General features: G+C 32.4%; 1 protein-coding gene across 1 annotated transcript in view; it reads left to right on the top strand.

Moving 5' to 3' along the window:
• The window catches only part of LOC127722347 (atrial natriuretic peptide receptor 3-like), a 143,976-nt gene extending 125,068 nt beyond the window's left edge, over positions 1 to 18,908 (top strand). The window contains exons 2-3 of the mRNA XM_052229234.1: positions 18,313 to 18,344; positions 18,897 to 18,908. Coding sequence (XP_052085194.1) covers positions 18,313 to 18,344; positions 18,897 to 18,908 — 44 coding nt within the window. The remainder of the gene's footprint in view (positions 1 to 18,312; positions 18,345 to 18,896) is intronic.
• The last annotated feature ends 5,708 nt before the right edge of the window (positions 18,909 to 24,616 follow it).

The following is a 24,616-nucleotide window of genomic DNA, read 5'->3' as shown; positions in this document are numbered from 1 at the left end:
TTCTTGTGCCGTATCCAATATTGTTTTTGTATATTATCTTACTTATGAACTAGTTTCATGAAAATTCTGGCTTCCCTTTGGATAATAAAGATTAAAAGTCACTAATTAATGAAATGAATCGCGTAATAATTTCTTAAAGCAAATTATATATAAGTTTCAAATTTCATTCCTCTAGGATAATTGATATCAATATGTATAAATGGTATATCATGAAGCGTTCAAAAGAAGAACGAGACACCAATTTCCTTTGCGTGACGACAACTTCCTGTTAGTACAATGGAAGATCCGCCATGACAGTTGCGGTTTCAGGCATACATTTACATCTCGTATTTTTAGCGTTCAACAGACTGACGAGAAATAAACACTATTAATTACGGGAAAAATCGATATTCACGGCTATTGTTTAGTAATTGAACTACCAACTTTATATCGAATCTGGGATATTAATGTTTAAATAATCCGCCATTATGTATAAATTCAGTGCGGAACTGTCTTTTTATTCACTTCGCTACTGCCTTTTTATTTAGTGTGGGATGTTTTTCTTGTCTTTATAAAGCCTTAAGTTGTTATTAAGAAAGTTTATTGGATATTTCCTTTGCGGGAAGTATAACTCCATATCCAATCATTGTAAAGATCGTCGTTAATTACAATCATTCATAAAACATCTAGGTTTACAAAACTCATCATAAAATAAAGCTGCAAATATTAAATCTCAGGCGAAAGTTTTTTTCTCTCAGTATTTTGTGTCCGTTTCCTGACAGATTTTTAATAGTTTGAGATTTAAAATGAAAAATAAGCACAAAACATATTATAGAAAATCTTTCAAATAAATATCAAACAAAATATTATTTCCAAAGATGTATACTAGTATTCACTTAAGTCATAATATGACTGTTCTAACTTATTACTGGCATAGAAATAGGAGTAAATGGTATTAAGTTAATGGTATTGCTATATACAGTAATATTACACGATTGATTTTAGATCATTGGTCGTGACTTACACGGCTACTTACTAAGTCAGCGTCACTGATCAGTCTTTTGTAGACGCGAGTCTAGTGTACAAAATTTTAAGCCTAGTATCTATGATGAGTTCATTTATTCACATTTAAATCCAGATATGAGAGGTACAGTAAGTCGAAAAATGTAAAACGTAAGAAAGGTAGCGTTGAACAAATGATAAGAGACAATTGTTTATCACTATTCTCCCTATCTTGGTTACTACATATGATAGTTCCTGTGGGTCAGATCATAGATGTATAAACCCATAGATGGGTTTATACATCTATGGTTATATCTATACGTCCATGTAAAAGGCACTCCATTGAATAATCGGGCTTTTTTTTTTCTTTAATTATGAAATTGAAAGCTTCTTTACACTATTTTTAGAATCTAATATGCTAGACAAAATGTAAATTTACAAATGCAAATTATAATAAAAGGCAATGACTATCAATTTAGACTAATTTTGAGCACTTATCTTATTTACACCACTGTAGTTCTTACGTGTTAAGCTATCATTCACAATTCCAATTACCTCTTAATTGTGAGCACCTCATTAATTGTTCTCGGTAATTTTCCAACATGCCGTTAAATTTGCAATTGTAGGTTTTTGCTCTTCTGTTAATTGTAAATAATGCGTTTGAACTGACAAGTATGTTAATTAAGTACAAATTGTATCGAGGTTACGCGTTCATATAATGTCAATAAATTTCTCATTATAATACTTTAATAATCAGAGTTTACACGACATAACAAATATGACGGGCACCACAAGTGGAAGTGGACCTCAACTGCTAACCCTCAGAGCTACTGAGGTCTTCGAGTTTTAATTCTACATGTTACATTATACAACACTTGTTTTGCACATGAAGCAAAAAAAAAAAATAATAATAAAAAGACGAGCAAAAAAAAAAACAACACATAATTTATAACAGCGGTATTCTTAATCACATTAACAAATCAATTTATTATACTACATAACGTTTAAATTACCATTGACAATTATTATTGATCAGCATAATTATAATGGTTGTATGTATCAGTAGGTAAAATGATGGTTCCATACATAATTCCGAACATCCTGGCATTTAACTTCAACGGTATGCTAGGAGATATTTACCAAACCCCTCGGACTTTAACCTTGCTAACACAACTTATTTTCTATAACTTTTAAAACATCTCAAGATATATTTGAATGAAACTAAAAGTTTATATTCTCAATAGAAAACAAATATATTTGACAAATGATATTAAAAAAAAGTATAATTTCTGTCAAAATATAAATCATTATAATCATTTTATTTACTAATAACCCGGTGGGTTTGGTAAATTACATCAAGTTTGATAACAGAGGTAAATTAAGTGAGGTCATCTGATTGGTCAGTTAATTGTTATGATGTTACTGTGAAATCGTGTATTAGCTTTAACACCTCTATAACAATTGTAGATTATAGAAACTCGTGTAAGAACGAAAGACGATCACTTTATCTAATTCTAATATCGGACAATGACAATCAATGATATATTTAAACAGCGTGCAATTACTTGATTAATTATTGGTGTTTAACGGCTCTCTCAGAGCTCTTGGTTCTATTCTATTAATTGAAGCTATCGACCTTCAACATATTAACTGGCAATCCTAGTCAATCAAGATCGGAGTCGAGCGTACTTGCAACGTTCGGGGTTCGAACTCAAAATCTCAGTGTTGACAGGCTCACGATTGCCATGATTGCACTACTTAGACAACTTGGACACCGAGGCCCCTTTACTACTTGTAACATGGTTAAAATACATGTACAACATGGATATATTCCACCTATCTTAGCCACATTCTCGTCCTCTTTTCACGATTTTTTTACTTGCAATAAGTTTCCGGAAGGCTGTCACTATAGTGGAGAAAGAATCTGCTTTCTTTTCCGGAGTAGTTGGGCTCTACCCCTGTTGTTTTGATGGGGTTTGTTTTTCTTAGTCTTAAGTTTTCTATGTAGTGTTTTGTTTACAGTAAACACATGTTTGTTTTTTCGATTCTTTTCTTTCTGTCCAAAGAATAGTTTGTTGTTCTTCGACTTGTTGTTTAATTGCCTTTTTGGTATCTTAGTTATACGTCCCTTTTTGCATGCACAATAATATAAGGGGATGTGATATAATGCCAATGAGACAACTGACCAGTAGAGTCCAAATAACACGGGTGTGAGTGCATGTTCTTTTCGTTTCTTTTTATTCTGTATTAAATCCTAAACTATGTACATGTTTCTTTCATTGTTATTTGTGCATTTCTTTTACATGTGTCATCATAAAGTTTCCAGTCGCGTTATTTTAAAAGGGATATTTCATCTGATTTTAAAACATATTAATCTTTGACATTAATTTATTGACTTCAATCTTATAAACAATCGGAGAACAAAAATCAGATCACATTTAAATTCATTTTAGAAACGAACAATATGACATAACATTAGTAGCCGATTAATTAGATTTTGTGTCTGTAAAGTTTTGAACATTACGCAGTTGCTTTATCACCTCAACCCAAACAAAACTTCATGGTACAAAGAGGAGTAACTCAAATTACTTGCAAAGCAATCGGCTTTCAGATAGTTCAGTATATTATATTGCTATATTATGTTATCATAATATTGATACTAGAGAAGATTTATGTTTAGAAAAAATATATAAAACTTTAAAAATATCAAGCTTATACTTCCGACGGACAGATTCCTATACCACTTTTTGTCTTCCTTTATGTGACCATTTAAGGATTATTGCTCTCCAACTTTTCATACTTTTCGATGTCCATTATTTTCTTTTGAGGACCCCTTCCAAGAAAGAAATCGTCGACATGCCTTTTTTTCTTCTCATTGAAACCTTTTTATTTTCTATTATAGCATTCCAAGGCATTAACTAAATCTCCTTTAAAACGAAACTCAATATTTGAAATTTATGTTCAAATAATTCCTGATATTTAGAAAAACCATGTCGAAGTGATGGCTTCTATAATGGATAAAAACTAATATTATTCAGTGGCGGATTCTGGGAGGCGTAGGAGGGCGTACCAACAAAGGGGGAAAATATTTGCGTATAAAATCGTTAAAAAAATTGTCTCGCTAAGCTCGCCGTGATCTTAACCGTTCTGGACAATTACCTTCCCTTTGCTCCCTGGATTCGCCTCTAAATTATAGATGACAGTTCTGTACTGAGATGGATCTTTGATTGGTTTTGTTTAGTCACACCATTTATAAACTTGGGATAATTACATTACATAGACCTTTGTCTCACTGAGATCGAAAATGTCTTTAGTTTTTAGTCGTTTGGTTTCTGTTTCATTGACCTTTATCCCACACCTATTATCTATAAGAAATAAGTGAATGGGAGACAACTCGTGTTTACTTACGACTATTGACACGGAAACATCCAGACACACTATTTTCGTATCGATTTGATAATACATATTTACTTGTATTCATTTCAGAAAAAAAAACACACGTATGTATCTTTAATTGTGTATGACTTTCATGTTCTTTACCTTTAATTTTGTTTTTTAAGTTTTGATTGTAAATCATGGTTGGTAATGTTTATCATAAAAAAATTGTATTAGACCTGCCGAATAAATTCTTGTAACGTTTAGTGATCTGTTGTGATAAACCATATGTATTGACATATGCTTGTGTTACGTTATCAGAGGCGGATTTAGAGGGGGCGGGGTGCACGTGCCCCATCATGAAGCTTCATTTATGGTTATTCCAGACTTTTTACCGGTCCCACATCACATTTTGTCTAGTTTGGGGAGTAGTCCTGTAATTTACTTCAAATGGGGAAAGGTAGATGAAATGCAGTTATAACATATACCCCCCTTTCCAAAGCATCTTAGAGACTGGCATTTTCCTTGCATAAGTGATTGCTGTAGTTTTTATTTTTTTTCTAATTAGGATTGTAAATCTCTGGGCTTATTTCAATTTTTCTTAAACTGGATACTAAAAAGTACTTTGTTTTCAAAACACCTCCACTGCCTCGGTCTCTCTGTCGGTAGACCGTAAGTCCCTGAGTGTATATCTAACCCAAAAGTCAGTACTGAAGTACTGACATAAAAATACGGATATTGTGTCATTAAAATTCGCCATTATTAAAGTTTTGAAAGAATTTAAAATAAAGAATGTATACGTACATGTATCTGACTCTAATCTTTTGTCTTTCTTCAGCTTATGGTTTTGTATTGCCCCTCTTGATATCCTCCCCCTTTCTGACAGTTCTAAAGACGAATAACTTATTATGATGAAGAATGGAAGGGTACAGATATTTTACATTCTTTGTTTTGTGATTCTTATAGTCTACATGTGATCTCTCCGTAGTAACTTTGCGATTTCAAGTTTATACAAACCTGTTCTATCTCAAATTTGGACATACTATAAATGTCTGATACACCATAAAATGCTATTAATCTCTAATGTTATATTTAGTTGTATAATGGGGGTATACAGTGAATGGATGATAATTCTCCTTAAAATTACTGTTCATATGAACAGTTATAAGCCTTTTTCTTCATTGTAATAGTTCATTCTACAGAAAACTAGATGCACTTAAACCATTGCTTTCATTGACTCTTTTGTTTACCTGATCAGGCTGATGATGTTTGCAATCGAAGTAGAAACATTACCAATTATTTTCGTCAATGGCGGTTAAACTTATTATTCTTCTCTTTGTTTGAGCCTTCTCTATTAGGAACATCCGACTTTTGTGTGTAAAAAAATGTTACTTAATTTGTTTGCAATCAAGAATCAGAGTAGTTATACTTAACATCGTATGACAGTTCTCTTTCCACTTTACCTCTCCAAAAAAGTTTATAATTTTTCAAATGTTTGATACATACCGTGATCCTTTTTACTTCTCATGTCGTTAGCTCAGTACAATGGACAGTCAAACTCGAAATGATTGTAAAGAAACAGTTATTTGACTTTTATAATTAAACCATTTAAAATAACTACTAAAAAATAAGAAAAATCAACCACATTCAAACAAACTACTTTTATGCACTGACTGAATTATATTATCCCTTACAATCAAGCTTTTTTTGTAGTTTAAAGTAATAGAGTTCTTAGTTTATGCATCGAGTACATTAGGTTTGATTGTGTTGTTTGGAATGCAAGTTAGTTCCAGTATAAATTTTCAATTATTATATAGTGTTGAATGGGAGATAACTCGAATTACCTTGCAGTTGTTTTTAAATGAATGTAAACCTGTCTTATGTACATCCGATGTCACAACAGTGATAAAGAATTGATAAGAATACCACTGTATTCAATTTACATCGGTTTGATTATATAATTTCATCATTTCATTGCTGTCTGCAGTCGAAAATGTTTTAACAATAGTTGCATGTTCTTTCGATGTGTTTTGATTAAATTTTGAAAAAAAATAAAATTCTGTTTTCATTTTATTGTCATTGCAATTGACATCCTATTACTAGCAGGTGCCTATACAGACGATTGACTTCTAAACAATTGATGCGTTTTGATAATTGTGAAAAACTACATCTACATTTGAATGTAAAACAAAAATTAACGAGGGACTCTATTGAAAGTAAAGTCAGGGAACGCGCAACCGAGGTACTGGTATCTTTGAGGATTTTTTTTTATATCAAAGTAATACATACTTATTTTATTGTTGTTTTTTTTTCAAACATAAACTTGTATAAAAATTTCCAAAAAATCCACTGCTTACATTGTATTGACTCATATCATTTAAATCATTTTTTTACGGTATTACAGTTGCTAAATCCTGCAATTTGAATTTGCTATCATATCAGCATAATGAAATCTAGAAATACAATGAATAACATTAGATCTATCCACGGTGTCAGAGAGTGGGCAAAACTTTCAAATAGCTCACTGTTATTACTAAAAGGGTATAGAAGGAGTTTACAGAATGGAGGATAAAGTCGTCATCATTATTGCAAAAAGTCGTATGTAAAAAATTAGCGGAATAATTTCGTCTTCCAAAAACAACATGCATGTTTTAGTCAGTTTTAGAACATGACATTTTGATCTGTAGATTGCAACACGTGTGATCAATTACATATATAACAGGATAAATAAAAAAAGTAACTTTTAAACATTAAAGAAGCGTGTTACGTGTTCATGAACTTACGACAATTGGCTTGTAACCGATGTATCCGATATACAACAATTTGTATCAAGCCATTAAAATAGATTTTTTACCTCTACTGAAAAGTAGGGTAAAATGACATACACCATTTAACGTAGGGTAAAATGACATACACCATTTAACGTAGGGTAAAGTGACATACACCATTTAACGTAGGGTAAAATGACATACACCAACGATGTGCAAATCATACAGAATAAGGGGTAAAACAAAGAATAGAGGAAATGAACCAACTTATAAAGGATAGAGAATAAATGTGCTAAAATATAAAGAATAGAGAAAAATTCGCTCCCCCAAAAAAGAATAAAGGAAATGACCACAAAAGATAGAGAATACAGGAACGAACAACCTGTCCCCCATTCCAGACCCTCACGTATGGACTTGAAATGTTATTATTTTGACGAAGCTATGTTTTAGAACTAAATAAACTGGATTAGTTTGAGTGGCCCAGAGTAGGCTCTGCAGTTGGCAGGTTTAAATAGCAAATTCCATATAATTTAAGGTGAAGTAGACACATACTTTTACACTTTCACTCATATAATTTATAAATATTTCTAAGAAAATTATGTTGAAACTTGGCATGTTAAGTGTAAATATGATTACAGTTTAGATAACATATTTGATGTATGTAATGATATGTCTGAATGAAATAGACAATGTTATTATCTAACAAATGATGTAATTATCTCATAACATCTGATATTTTAATGGTTTGAAGTTTTCCCCTAAAGTGTTAAATAAAAAGCAAACTGCAGCGTTAATCGGTTTTGTAACATTACTGGAATGCAGATCAGCTGTTTACACTTTCATCAATTTAGATTACAAACGACACAAATAAGAACACTGCAAATTTGTAAAAAATGTTTCGGCGGTTTGAGCAATACTATTACTATTTGTTTTACTTTCATGCGTCTTTACAATGTACATACATGTATAAGTTGTATATAACACCATAGCTACATTCTTAAAAGCACATATATATACATGTATCAAAGAAGTCCGCTTAAACATGGTCCAATGCAATCTTGAATTTGTGGTGATGCGTGACCTTTTTCTTTTTTTTTTTAGCGTAGAAGGCCTGACAGGGCCCGGACTCTGAGATGAAGAGTAGGACTGAAGGCGTTGTTCCTTTAGATAACTCTTCTTTTCCCTTATATTAATTTCATATGAACAACCGAAATAGCACAAGATATGATTTTGAATAATTCGCCTTGCATAGACTGTTTAGTGCAATAAAACAATATCTTAATCATAAACTCCTATATACTCCGGACCATAGGCTCGGAAAGCTTATGAAGTAGAGAAGCAAACAAAAATAATCAAAGTTATGAAAATGGTGCACCTTCAATGGTAAAATATATTTAACTTGAAAGAATTTACGTTTTCAACAATTTTATATAATTTGTAATCATAATCTAGCTGTGTCCTAAGTTACATGTTTGACATTCAAATTGGCACAGTCAATCTTATTATTACCAATAAGTCAATACTTTTGTCGGTGGGCTGTCGGTTCAAAACGGTATCATCATCTCAGTAGCCATGCAGTACCTCAGAACTGTAATTAAGATACGGATGAAATTACCTGTTATAAAACTGAGGAAATTATTTTTAAATTAAGAAATGTTTTTCAATGATGCAAAGCTATTTTTCCTTGTTTTTGCTTTACATTTATTCCTTTTAAGATTTTTCTGCTCGTCCTCGTCAATGTTTGTATAATATTTAAAATTTTCAATTATTTTGGCCTTAAGCATCAATAAGGAGACTCTTGTTGTCGAAATGCGCGTCTCATGCAGTAATGATATTACTATTGATTGTTATAATAAAAAGCTTGCTACGCAGTCACAACATTATGAAATTCTTGTTATTGTTAAACCTTTTTTTCTTACAGTTTAACATTCTTTTCTCTCCCCTGCATATGTTATGTAGGGTTTAAATTTAAATAATTACATTGCATGTATGTTTCATTATTGTACGTTATTTTGATTGGCTAACAGCAATCTCGCGTCCTTCTGAAATTAACATTCATTACACAATGAAATGTAACATTCATGATGACACGAGGTCCCACAATAAAGTGCACAGGTAAATTAAAGAAAAACTTGATAGAAATCGTGTTTTCATGATCCTAGCTATAAAATGTAATATAAGTATTGAATGCTTCTTTTTGTAATTTCATAGGGTTGTAAAAGCGTTGACCGTGCGCACATTTTTAGAATGAAGCGCTTTCGCGCTTCATACAAAATGTACTTCGGTCAACGCTTTTACACCCCAATGAATTTACAAAAAGAAGCATTCAATTCTTAAATAGTTAATTTATAGTATATCTTTCTCTATAATGTGCTAATGCTACAGTAAAGGATTTCAAAAACATCCCACTGTCATTTTGCAATTCGGTTTGTTGGTATGCAGTAAGTGTATTAAAGTAATGGAATATTAAACGATAATGAAATTCTTATATTTATGAATTAAAAACACGTTTTACACATTGTAGGGATTGCAACTTAATAGTTAATTAAGTAATCTATTGCCACATAGTGATATGTTGGAGGTTCTGGGAGATGGGATGTTTAAAGCCATTTTCCTTTCTTATTATCCCCCCCCCCCCCAAAAAAAAAATTCTCTATTCATTGTTCCTCATTTTCTCTATCCTTTATTTTTCTCTCCGTTTGATTTTCCTCCAATTATTATCTATTTTAAAAACGATAAACAGACCTCTTATGTGTATGCATATCAGTGCAAATGAACAGTAAGTGTTATTCATCTTCATGTTCTGTCAAGTATACCATATTGTAATTTCAATCTTAATTTTATTCCTGGTATCTATGATGAGTTTATAGGGAAGATGAGGAATAATTCTTTCATAGATAAGACATAAAATTTGATGACAATGTAATTAAAACAATTCATCTGAGACTCCTGAAAAAAATTGAAAACATTACGTTTAATAATTTCATGCGTCCGAAGCGCTTTTCTGGATTTACCTTCACCAGGAACGCTCAAAGCCAAACATTTGAAATCCGAGGGATGTATAAGTACCGAAACAGTTGAAGAGCTATATGACAAAAATGAAAAATACTGACTTGTTAAGTAGAACTGTTTTTTTTTTGTCTATAATTTAACATGACATAGGGACAGTTATCAGGGATTAAATATAGTCATATCAAACACGTATTCTTTCATTAACTTATTCAAAAGTGTTTCCTTTTCCATTCGCATGATACATGTATGTTATACAGCTGTAGATAGATTTCAGTAAAATGAATATGTGGAACATAATTAACTATATGAACAATTTAGTTTTCCTATAATCAGTGTAAAGTTATAACTTTTTGCATATATCTATAGGTTAAACAGTTAATAGTAGAATAACTATTTTTGGAAATTTTGTTAGAGTACGTATTATGCATGTCTCTTTTTACTCGCATGATTTGGGAACACACATTTGAGATAAGAGTTGTTTTTTTATAAAGATGTCACTAGGAAGCGTATAAATGTTGTTATTGTCTTAAAACTAAAGCTGACATTTGGCGCTTAATTCTGTACAGTTTACGGTTTTTGGTTCGATACTTCTAATAGTTCCATAAAAAAGTACGGTTTACTTTGATAAGAGTACCAAAACATGAATATTCAACAAGGTCGTTAGGTCAAGATATAAGAGGATATAAAATATAATTCATCGATATTTGGAATCAGTTTGCAACTAATAATATTATAAGAAAGTATGAGCATTATAATTTGAAGATCGGAAATCAGATCTGGCTATCAATGCTACACAGACAATATATAATTAGAAGGTTGACTTTCTATATTAAAGCTTACATATTCAAGATAATTACTATTGGGATGTTGGAATTTGTAATGTCATACGACCTTGTATATTACCAAAGACAACCTTGCTATGCTAGCTTCCTGTTGATTAGTTTGTGTTTCGGTACACTGTACAAAACAAATATAATTAGGGAGCTGCCTTGATTTTTAGGGGGGGGGGGGGGGGGGGGGGGGGGGGGGGGCTAGGATGAAAAATTTTGTCCTGCATTTTTTTTTTTAGTTGTAATCTCTGTCCTGCATTTTTATTTTTCACTCTATTCGGTCCTGCCTTTTTTTTTAGTTTATCCTGACTTTTTTTACAAAAATTTTCATCCTGCCTTTTTTTTTTTTGCAAAGTGTCTCATCCTGCCTTTTTTTTTACTCAAAACTCCTGTCCTGCCTATTTTTTGTTCAAATTTCATCCTAGCCCCCCCCCCCTCCCTCCCCCCATAAAAATCAAATGCTAGCTCCCTTATGTGATATCAAGGCTGTTCTTATCTTTAAGACTGCCCTTTCACAACTATTCGCCTTTGACTCGAGATATTGAGCTCATGTTATTTGTGTCATCATTCTATCATGTTAATTCTAATCTATATTGTCACAATACTATAACTTTAGCATGATATAACTAAAGCATGTTTATAATAGTTAACACATGGCGGGTGATGTATGCATAACAGGAGATGTTTATCGTGCCGTCGCATTCAGTCTCCCTTAGTTTTTGTCGAGACTGCGACTTTTGTCGCAGAAAGCTCGACATAGGGATAGTGATCCGGCGGCGGCGGCGGCGGCGGCGTTAACTGATTTCTTAAAGGCTTTATATTTTAGAAGGTGGAAGACCTGGATGCTTCATACTTTGTATATAGATGCCTTATGTTACGAAGTTTCCGTCTGTCACATGTCCATTGTCCTTGACCTCATTTTCATGGTTCAGTGACTACTTGAAAAAAAAGTTAAGATTTTTGTAATGTTAATTTCTCTCTTATTATGAGTAATAGAATAACTATATTTGGTATGTGCGTACCTTGCAAGGTCCTCATGCCCGTCAGACAGTTTTCACTTGACCTCAACCTCATTTCATGGATCAGTGAACAAGGTTAAGTTTTGGTGGTCAAGTCCATATCTCGGATACTATAAGCAATAGGTCTAGTATATTTGGTGTATGGAAGGATTGTTAGGTGTACATGTCCAACTGGCAGGTGTCATCTGACCTACACCTCATTTTCATGGTTCAGTGGTTATAGTTAAGTTTTTGTGTTTTGGTCTGTTTTTCTTATACTGTATGCAATAGGTCTATTATATTTGGTGTATGGAATGACTGTAAGGTGTACATGTCAAACAGGCAGGTGTCATTTGACCTTGACCTCATTTTCATGGTTCAGTGATCAAAGTTAAGTTTTTGAGTTTTGGTCTTTTTTCTAATACTATATGCAATTGGTCAACTATATTTGGTGTATAGAAATATTTGATGATGTACATGTCAGTCTCGCAGGTTTTATTTGACCTTGACCTCATTTTCACGGTTCATTGCTCAGTGTTAAGTTTTTGTGTTTTGGTCTGTTTTTCTTAAACTATAAGTAATAGGTCAACTATATTTGTTGTATGGAAGGATTGTAAGCTTCACATGTCTGCCTAGCATGGTTCATCTGACCTTGAACTCATTTTCATGGTTCATTGGTCAATGTTTAATTTTCTTGGTTAAGTCTGTTTCTTAAAACTATAAGCAATAGGTCAACTATTTTTAGTGTATTGAATGATTGTAAGGTGTACATGTATTTCTCGTTTGGTTTATATGACCTTGACCACATTTTCTTGGATCATGTTAAGTTTATGTGATAGTTGTAGTAAAGCTTTATATTTAGGACTATCAACATAATATCAATGGTTAGTAAAGAAGGCGAGACATTTCAGCGTGTGCACTCTAATGACTTGTTCTTTGTTAGCTTGATTTGCCATGATTTAAATATTGGTAAACTTCTTTAGCCTTTAACAAGAAGTTATCGCTTATGGGGAAACAGAATAGAGTAAAATAGGCAAAAAAATATAAATGAAGAATAACATCGTAAAGAAATCATCTGAATAATACAGAAAATAACCTAAAAAATTGAGGAATACAAAAATGAAGAAATGACGAACCCAAACCCCCAAAATCCAGACCTTCATTTGTGTACAAATGGTCTCTATGATCCTCTATAACATTAAAACAAAAAACACATGACATGACATGACATGACATGAATTCCGTGAGCGTAACAGTCTTCATTTTGTTTTTATTTGTTACAATAAATAATATCTAATACACGTGCTCTCTATAACCTTAGGGATTTGATAAAAGAATAGTCATAACGTCAAAAGTCTTAAACTGCTTTGATTGAAACATGTTTATTTTATAGAAAATGAGAACGAGACTGAAGGTTTTAAACTCATGATTCATAATGGAATGGTATTTTTTATTCTTACAATTCTTTTATCTCCAAATGAACCTTTAACCATGATTACCAAAGGAGGTAATAAAAAGAATCATTTGTTTATATTATATTGTAATTTGTTATTGTTTTCGATCTTTTTTGTTTTGTTTTCTATTAGTCCTGTTTCCCTTAATTGTGTTAAAAACATAACCGATTTTACACAATTGTTTTAAGTGTTTGTAAGTGGTTCCAGTATAAATCACTTAAAAACACTTAAAGCAAAAGAAAATATACGATAATATCATTATTTGGAAATTCATGTAAATTGTCTTTTACATAATGAAAGGCCATTACTAATATCGTATACATATTCTGAACTTGTATTACTTTGACACTCACCATGTGCAGTTTTATATTAATTTTACCACCAACCTAATGTTTATTGAAATAAGGCCAAGAATATGTTTCTCTCACATAGTTAACATGCAGCAATCTCTAGCCTGTCAAAACGGAAGTTGTTATTTTGAAACCCGCACATGACCGGGATATTTGACTCCCGATTTCATTTGACTATGTTTGCCAGTTGTCCTGCCGAAGATCGGTGGTTCTTTGGGGGGCACCATGGCTTCGTTTACTATCCTGGTATCTATGATGAGTTTATTTACAACCACTGGGTCGATGCCACCGCTGGTTGAGTTTTTTCTGCCCGAGGGTATCACCAGCGCAGTAGTCAGCACGTCTGTGTTAACATGAATTATCATTGATATATGATCATAATTATAAATTAACTGTTTACAAAACTTTTGATTTTTGTCTCGCTTACGACGAAAGTCGCGGAAAGCGAGACATAGGGATTGGCGGCGACGGCTGCGACGGCGTCAACAATTGTTAAGTTTTCTGCTTAAGTTAGTTTGATAAGAACTACTTGTTATAGATCATTGATATTTTGTATAAAGATGCATTACTATCAGTACATATCAGTTTGATGACAATTTTGAGGCCCTGCCCCCTAGGCCATGGTTCCAGTGACTTTGAATTAATTAGCCAATTTCAATGTTAAGTTTTCTTCTTAAGTTAGTTTGATAGGAACTTCTTGGGATATATCAATGATATTTTGTATGAAGTTGCATTTCTATCCAGTTTGACGACTTTTCTTAGGCCCTGCCCCCTAGGCCATGGTCCAGTGACTTTTAATTCATTACCAATTTTAAATGTTAAGTTTTCTGCTGAAGTTAGATTGATAGGAACTGCTGGTGATAGATCAATGGTATTTTGTGTGAAGTTGCATTGCTATCAGTATATATCAGTTTGACGACTATTTTGAGGCCCTGTCCCTAGGCCATGGTTCAGTGACTTTCAATTAATTAACAATTTTCAATGATAAGTTTTCTGCTTAAATTAGTTTGATATGAACAACTTTCGATTGATCAATAATATTTTCTATAAAGTTGCATTACTATATCAGTACATATCAGTTGGATGACTATTTCAAGGCCCTGTCCCCTAGGTTATGGTCCAGTAAATTTCAATCAATTAACAATTTTCAAAGTGAAGTTTTCGGATTAAGTTAGTTTGATAGGAACTACTTACAATAGACAATATTTTCTATACAGTTACATTGCTGTCTGTACATCTCAGTTTGTCAACCATTTCAGGCCCTACCCAATAGTTGGTCCAGCGACTTTGAATTAATTAGCAATGTTGCTGTCCATCAGATTGTCTTTTTCTGACTTTTATGCCGACAGGAGTGTCATATATCTGTGTAACAGTTTATTTGAAATATTATCATTGTCTACCCCCAGGAATAGATTACCTTACCCGTATTTGGCAAAACTTTTAGGAGTTTTGGATTCTCAATGCTCTTCAACTTCGTACTTTATTTTGCCTTTTTTCCTTTTCTTATTCGAGCGTCACTGATGAGTCTTTTGTAGATGAAACGCGCGTCTGGCGTACAAAATTTCAATCCTAGTATCTATGATGAGATTTTTTTACAACCACTGGGTCGATGCTACTGTTGGTGGAATTTTTCTCGCCGATAGTATCACCAGCCCAGTAGTCAGCACTTCTGTGTTGACATGAGTTATCATTGATATGGACATAACTATAAAATAACTGTTTACAAACATTGGATTTTTCGAAATACTAAGGATTTTCTACCCCAGGAATAGACTACTTTAGCTATATTTGGCAAAAATTTTAGTTTTGGATCCTCAATGCTCTTCAACTTCGTACTTTATTTGGCCTTTTTTAACTTTTTTGATTCGAGCGTCACTGTTGAGTCTTTTGTAGACGAAACGCGCGTCTGGCGTACAAATTTCAATCCTGGTATCTATGATGAGTTTATTTTTATAATAAAAAACTGATCGCCACGATATAAACAAGAAGGCAGAAAAAGGCATTGAACACCAACAATTAATCAAGTTATGTTTATGCCACATGTGGAGCAGGATCTGCTTACCCTTCCGGAGCACCTGAGATCACCCCCAGTTTTTGGTGGGGTTCGTGTTGCTTAGTCTTTAGTTTTTCTATGTTGTATCATCTGTACTATTATTTGTCTGTTTGTCTTTTTATTTTTGGCCATGGCGTTGTCAGTTTGTTTTCAATCTATGAGTTTGACTGTCCCTCTGGTATCTTTCGTCCCTCTTTTATTAATGTTCCGAAGAGAAGCACATACATTATCTGATAAAATCCTTTAAATTTTTTTAGAATAAAACAAAAACCTTTTCTGTGTGGAAATATGGCTAGCAGGATCAGATTATTGAACAAAAATGTATGATTAGTGCGTTTAAAAAAAGATAATTTAGTGACAGGGTTTTGAAAATTTGACGACAAAAAAACAAAACAAAAAAAACCAATATATAGCCTTAAGTAAAAGTACTACATATATGCAATTTTGAGTTCAAGCGATTCCTTTTGTATTTTACCTTGATTTGTATCTTCCTAAATGGTTTATGAGATTTTAAAATCGGTAAACTACAAGTGCCTAACGTTTTAACCAATCCAATTCAATTCAGTTTTTTAACAAAATTATCATGTGACAAAAATAACTGTAAAAAAACAAAAACACAAATGTAATGCAAACAGTAAATAAATCATAAAATTACAGAACAAGTAAGGGAGCTACCATTTGATTTTTATGGGGGGGGGGGGGGGGGGGGGGGTTAGGATGAAATTTGAAAAAAATAGGCAGGACAGGAGTTTTGAGAAAAAAAAGGCAGGATGAGATTATTTCCAAAAAAAAAAGGCTGGATGACAATTTAGTTAAATAAAAAAGTCAGGATAAATTAAAAAAAAAAGGCAGGACCGAATAGAGTGAAAAATAAAATGGCAGGACCGAATAGAGGGAAAAATAAAAAGGCAGGACGAAATTTTTCATCCTAGCCCCCCCATAAAAATCAAATGGTAGCTCCCTAAACATAGGAAAAGTCCCCTGTTTCTTGAATCTAATGTCTTTTGTATATGGGAACCAAGTTTATTTACTTGAGATGGTGTTGACAGGTTTGAAATTAAAAAAAATCGTCAATTTTCTAATAAATCAATAAAATATAGGTTGTAGTTTTGTATTTCGATAAAGTAAATTTCGTTATTAGCAAATGAGATACATTCAATCTAATCCATTAACATTCTTGTATTACCCTACAAATTTTAATTATTGAGAATGAAGCATGTTGGCATTTAGATTAAGCGATTTGTAAACTAACTGAATTTGAATAACCAGTTAACAGCTAATTTGATTCAAAGAAACCTATTCCACAATTTTGTTCAATATACATCGTCCCATTAATCAATTTAACGATAACCACTGCATCGTTACAAATGTGAAATAACAACTTAAATGCTTTCAAATTACTTTGAAGAACTTACCATCAGTCTAGCAGTCAAAGTTTTAGACATTTTATTGGAAAATGTAAATTTATTTGAACAAGCGTTATAAACAGGACCGACTAAACACATCATAGATACCAGGAGTTAAATTTTGTACACCAGACGCGCGATTCGTCTACAAAAAAACAACAGTGACGCGCGACTCAAAAAGTTTGAAATACGAAGTTGAAGAGCTAAGGTAATCTAATCCAGGAGAAGAAAATTCTTAGTATTTCGAAACTGGACCAAGGGTTAAGCAAGATGCGATACTTAATTGTTATGCATCAAAAAGGTCGAAATTGCAAATTGGAACTGAGTTAGATTATATATTCGTTACAAAAATACGTCTCTTTTTGTGATGTCCTGCGCTATCGTTAATGGAAGATTTTCTTTGTTATTCTGCGGTTTACATGTTGTAACGACTATTATATTATTTATTTGTGCGTTTCTCTGTGCTGAGTATTTTTGCGTATTTTTGTCACGTAGTGTTGTCATTTTAGCGATACTTTTTAACATTGCCATATAAGCGGGAGGTTTGGCTAGCCATAAAACCAGGTTCCACCCACCATTTTTTTCTTTATATGTCCTGTACCAAGTCAAGAATATGGCAGTTGTTATCAAATAGTTTGTTTCTATGTATCTTGGCGTTTGTTTTTGTTGCACTTCAGTGTTTCTGTTGTTCAGTTGTTTTCCTCTTATAGTTGATGTGTTCCCTCGGTTTTAGTTTGTAACGCGGATTTGCTTTCTCTCAATCGATTTATGACTATTGAACAGCGGTATACTACTCTTGCCTTTATTTATCAACGTTGCAATACACAACTTTGCTTTGAACAATATATTCATCAGCATTACATTGTAGTTTTGAATGATCTCGTACTACCAAGCTCATTTTAAACAGGAGATGTTAGATTTAAACCTGATATTTGAACAATGTATCATAGTGTTTTCTATACATTTAACTCACGATATGTATAAAAGATAGCCCGTTTTGGGAAAATATGTGTACAATTCCATATTTATGTTTTCATGGCATTGTAATGAAATAATATTAATAATTTGTTATATTTATTTTTTAGGTAAGTGTTTCTTCATAAAAGTACAAGTAAAGGTAGGGAAAAGTATTGTATTGATTATATTTCTATTATTCTCAGCCGATAAGTTATTTAAAATTGTCTAGAATCACAGTTATTGTCCATCGCTTTTCATACTCCCTAGTTTTGACAGTGTATTTCTTCTACTTTTTTTAAAGCTGATATACTTTTCATGTTTTATGCACAAAATAGCAAACAAGGGAGATTAAATTGCACTGGAAAAAGTGTGTGCAATGAATTTTAAGGTAATGTTGTGAATTGGTCCATTTGAAAAAAAGCTAAAAATGAGTACGTCCGAAGCTGTCAAACTGAATTTAAAACCCATTAGCATAAAATTTATCATATTGTTAGTACGAATTTATTTATTTTCGTGGATTGAGGAAAATTTGCATTTTCATGTATATTCGATTTCGTGCTTTTTGTCAACTTCTGCATACAAAGCCTATAGAAAATTTGTATTTCATTCAACATTTGAATTCGTGGTTCACCTGTACCCATGAAACCCACGAAGATTGGTATCCAACGAATGATATAAATCCACAGTAATTGTGATACAAATTGGCTTTTAGGTAGTAAACTAGAAACACTGGACTGTACAAATCATATTGAGAAAGCACAGATGAAATTTTACTTTGCATTTGTTGTTCTTAAAAATGCGCTACAAATTATCTGTGGTTGCGGACCATATACCAGGTGCAGTTTCAAGCGCGAAAATGTCGGCACTCCTGTTCATAAAATGTTGATTGTTTCGTCGAGACACTATTTGTTTTACTCGAAGGAATATATTCCTTGTCTAAGGCCAAGTAAATTTAATTAGTAGATTTTCATCCAAATTTTTGAAAAAAATGGGGTGGGTGGGATTATTTTATTTTTTATTTTTTATTAGAAATGAAACGCTCTTGTGACGTGTTCTTCATATATGCAAGTGTAATAATAAGGTTCTATTATGTATATACATGTATAACGAATCAAACATACAAAGAAATGCAAAAACCAAAATTTGAAACAGGATGTTATTAATGAAACGAAATTATCGACAGTTACCGGTAACGAAAATGAACAAAATCCGGAAATCGTAAATTTTTCAAAATAAAAAAAATTGGGGCGGAACGATTTCAGAGGGGTGGGCGGGGATGAAAATCTAACAATTAATTTTAATTGGCCTAAATGTGATATAACTGTTTTGATTTTGATAGTTTGCAATTCTTTGTAAATTGGATTTTTATGGGCAGTTTTGATTATATCACCACTGATTACATTAAGGATGTTCGCTCCTCTTGTTTTTGAATTTTTGCCAGATATTCGGAATCCTTTGGTTTTATCCATGTGGTGCCATTACAAAATTTTCCCCGCTAACCCGTACTTTTCTTTTCACAATTTTATTACATATAGTTTAAAAAGCTAGAGAAAATTATTTCCCGCCAAATTTTAAATGGCTTATATCTCGAAAATAAGCACACGGATCCTTCTTTTTTATCTGCCTTTTTAGTTCCTTTATTTATATACTATCAATTTATAAGAGTCTTTTAAAAAGCTTGTTATTTTAAAACAGAGTAGCGAACATCATTAATGCCACGTGCGTACCAAGTTAAAAGTTTGGTATCTTTGATGATGTTTTACAGTTTGTGTTTGATGTTGCCACTATCTGGCCAATTAAAATTAATTGATAGATTTTCATCCCCGCCCGCCCCTCTGAAATCGTTCCGCCCCAATTTTTTTTATTTTGAAAAATTTACGATTTCCGGATTTTGTTCATTTTCGTTACCGGTAACTGTCGATAATTTCGTTTCATTAATAACATCCTGTTTCAAATTTTGGTTTTTGCATTTCTTTGTATGTTTGATTCGTTATACATGTATATACATGATAGAACCTTATTATTACACTTGCATATATGAAGAACACGTCACAAGAGCGTTTCATATCTAATAAAAAATAAAAAATAAAAAATAAAATAATCCCACCCACCCCATTTTTTTCAAAAATTTGGATGACAATCTACTAATTAAATTTACTTGGCCTCTTATAGAATTTTAATTAAAAAAAATCTAAACGAGGTATTTTTGTTTCAAATCTTGCTATTGATTCATATTTGAAAATAAACCTCACTAGTATTTCTGTTGGTTTGCAATGAGATTAAATAGGATGATGAAAGCTAATGAAGATTTAAAGTTATTCTTATTTCTTTTCGATCGATTGAATATATATATATATATATATATATATAAACGCATTTAGTCTTAAACACATCTGAGAAACCTACACTTGACTAATAAAGATATTGCAATTTGACATTACAATCGTAATTTGGAAAGAGTTTGCTGAAATGGTATGGAACCAACATTCAGTTTGTCTGCAACGATGATCTTTCTTTCCCTTTGTAGACTTATCTACAAAATATCTTAAGATATTTAACCGTATTGAAACGATATCTAAACGACATAGAATATCTTTGATGTCGTATTGTTCAGAGACATAACACTGGTGGCAGCTTTTGATTGGGTTTTTATATCTTTATAGGAGAACTTAATGAACTTCATTACTGCCTAATCAATAAAGGCAACCGTAGTATATCAATACTCGTCTTCTGACAGAAAGTTTAGATCTGTATCGTTCTTTATTAGGACCTTTGCATAGTGTGTGTTGTTATAAATGTCATTAAGTGCTAAAATCAGTCACATTTGTCTTGTTTTTCAATCTTAACTTAGGGTCCCTTCTTTATTTGCCACAAGAAGTTCAAGGATATTCCATGATTAGACATTGATCTATTTTTATGATGATATCAGAAGACTTAAGTGAAGAAACCATAAATTATTTTGATTGTATGACATTAAAGATCACATTTGAAAAAATTAAATGCTCCAAAAGGTTCAGTCTTCATCAGTATCTAATGAACTGGCCATTCATCTTATGAGCGTACTGGTTTTATACATAAGTTTTGTCGGCATTTAAACCTTTTATGTGAACTTCAAGGTCATTTACTGGCTTCGTATATGACTGAAATTAAGTTTAATTTTTTAAGTTTTCCAGGTATGGTGAGGATCCTGGCCTGCTTAAGAGATTATATGTTTTTGATATTTCACCTGCGCAGTGATATGTGTTATATTCTTCTATGATGAAGAGAAGTAAACACAAATATTAAAGTCTTCCGTTTGATAGGGAAAGATTTTTTTAAAATCCAGCATCCAACAACAGTGCTATATAGCTACACAGTCAATTTGTTTCTCATGCGCGTTTTAGTTAAACTGAAAATTACCTAGAGATACTAAAATGAAAGCTCACAAAATGATACCCCATCCATTGCAAAGTCCATGCTTTGGGTAAGGGAAACCCCTAAAAATGGAGATATACGCACAATATTTTCTAGAATCTGAGACAATTTCTGCAAATTATGACCAGAGATTAAGGAGGAGAAAATCCCGAAACTGATGATAATGATACAAAGAAATTAGAGGTGTACATTGGCATTATATGGTTTAGATTGTAAGGACGTGTAAATACATTGTAACTAGGGGTTAAGAGAAGTTGTGGATATAAAATTAACATCACCTAAAACAAAACAATGTCAGTGTCCATGCTGTAGTAAGGAAAACCCCTAAAATGGCAGTGATAAAAAAAATGGAGGTGCACAATAACATTATATGGTTAATAAAAGACAGGAATAGTTTCAATAATATAAAGATCAGGAGGACTGAGAGAAACGTCAAAAATGATTCGGACAAAAAAAGCATTATATTGTAAAAACTCTGAGATGCTTTCATAAATTATGATTAAGGGTTGAGAAGCTCATACACATGTGTACTAAAATCAACGCCATCCCAAAATAAACCCAAAGATTACAAAGTAAATAACGCGAGTAAGATTCTGTGAAAATGTCACAATAGTCTGCCTAGCTGTTCGGGAATAGTTGCGGATACAAAAATTGATAGACCACTCACTGTATTCCGCTCGCTTTAGAAAGCGGTGGTATAAAGAGTGAAACGATATTGTGGTCAATGAATAAATGTATATTCGTTCAAGCGGAATATTATTAAAGTTTCAGGTTGTATTATATGAAAGCTTGGATATTGTAGACTTTTCCAATAATCAACAAGACTGTATGAAGCCATCCATCCAATTTTCTAGTTTGTAGTTTAGTTTTCGTAAGAAAAAGCACACAGAAGTCGTATAATTATGAGTCTTTTATTAATACGGTGTATTGTCTAGACACGTGTCATTCAAATTTTAAATCTCGCGAGATTTCGTATAAAGAAGATCATATAAAAAGTTTCATACTTTGACATAATCTTAATTAATTTCATTACCATTCTTGAAGGCTCCTGACTGTTCAAATTCAACCAGTATTTTCCGATTGTCACTTGGGAATCACATCAGAATTCAACTGTGGATTATAACTGAAATTGAAACTATGCTGGAGAAATGAAAACGTTTGGATATTTCTATAACCATGTCAAGCAATTTAAAACCTCCAGACCAAAATATACATGTCCTAGTGTTTTCGGTGCTGTATTATTTTGGCTTTTTGAAATTTGTTTAATTTTTTTAATGAATTTTTATTCTATTAAAGGGCCGAATATTGACAAAAACATGATTTCCGTACTCTAATTTAGGAAAAAAAGTACGAAAGGCAATTAAAAAAAACGTTTAAAAACATAAAATTTTAAAAAAGGGTCTAAAACTCATCAAAGATCTAAATAAAACAACCAAAATCAAACTAACCAAAGATAAACTTTACACGAGGGAGCAGCAACCTTATTTTTAGAACTATTACACAATTTAACAAATTGGAAATTTACACATAAAATGTTTTTTTTTCAATTCTGTCAATACATTTTCATTGACGTATACATATACAATTTGAGTCGGAGTTATCTTCCTTAACCGTCATATTGAAGGACAAACCGGTTTGAATTTTTGGTTTGACTGACTAAATTTTTACATATGTTATAAGGGAGCTACCATTTGATTTTTATGGGAAGGGGGGGGGGGGGGGGGGGGGGGGGGCTAGGATGAGATTTGAAAAAAAAGGCAGGACAGGAGTTTTGAGTAAAAAAAAAGGCAGGATGAGCAACTTGGCAAAAAAAAAGGCAGGATGACAATTTATGTAAAAAAAGTCAGGATAAACTAATAAAAAAAAGGCAGGACCGAATAGAGTGAAAAATAAAAAGGCAGGACAGAGATTACAACTTAAAAAAAATGCAGGACACAATTTTTCATCCTAGCCTCCCCACCCATAAAAATCAAATGGTAGCTCCCTAAGCAAGTCTGATAAAAGGTGCATACATGATGGAAGTGATGAATTAATACAATGCTTAATAAGATGAATGCTGCTTAGAAAAAAAACCTTTGAAAGTCTACCGGTCAATATTACAACTAGACCTTTTTTGATTTATGAAATTATTTGTGCAAGTCACCCTTAAACATAAAGTAAAATGATCTCAATCATAAATTATATATTCAACGTAAAACAATTTGACTCAATGAAACTCGTACAAGCATGTCTCTAAAAGGAATGGGGAGAGTTATGACCGATCTTTAATCAAATATTTGTTTTCATAATAACATGACGGCAAAGGGAAACAACAGTTATAGTAAAATCACTTCAGTAAAAAACTAGAAATACCGACGCACTGTGTACAGGTACCCTCGGGTACGAGGGTACTGAAAGTCATCTTGCAGCGGTACCCACCCAATTTAGGATTTCTAATAAAATCCCGTCAATACACAATTTAGCTATTTTCTTTCCTTGAAATTGAAACTTATAGATATTTCATAAAAAAAATATTCATTACAGCCCAATGCAAATGAATAAAAGTGTAATTGTATTGGTTATAGGCCGGTATTTCCAATTCAAAACGGATATTTCACATGTGAAATATATCCTGTATTTTCTCTCCTCTGACGTCATACAATCATATGTGTTAAGAAGACGTTCTCAACCACGAAGTTGCAGCAAAAGAAATAACTCATTGAAAAAGATACAGTTTCTTGCATTTTTTATTTTATGTACATAAAAGGCCAACGTTAGAAAAAAAATTAAAACCTAGAAAAAAAATGAACGAGTTACTGAACAAGACATTAATTTACGAAAAATTTCCGGTATATACCCTATTAACCAGCACCGATTTCTATTTCATTAGTGGAAAGGGGGCAAAAAAAAACGACTGAACATTACCAGAACTGAATTATATATTTTTATTTATATTCATTGTGTGTCAAGTTTTTTCTAATTAATTATAAGTATTTTGTTTTTATCTAATCATCAGCCCAAATTTACAACGGGGACTTG

This window comes from Mytilus californianus, unplaced genomic scaffold (assembly GCF_021869535.1).
Source record: "Mytilus californianus isolate M0D057914Y unplaced genomic scaffold, xbMytCali1.0.p SCAF_12, whole genome shotgun sequence".
Lineage (NCBI taxonomy): Eukaryota > Metazoa > Mollusca > Bivalvia > Mytilida > Mytilidae > Mytilus > Mytilus californianus.
Note: the sequence above shows the minus strand (reverse complement) of the source record. Positions and strands in the feature narration are given on the sequence as shown.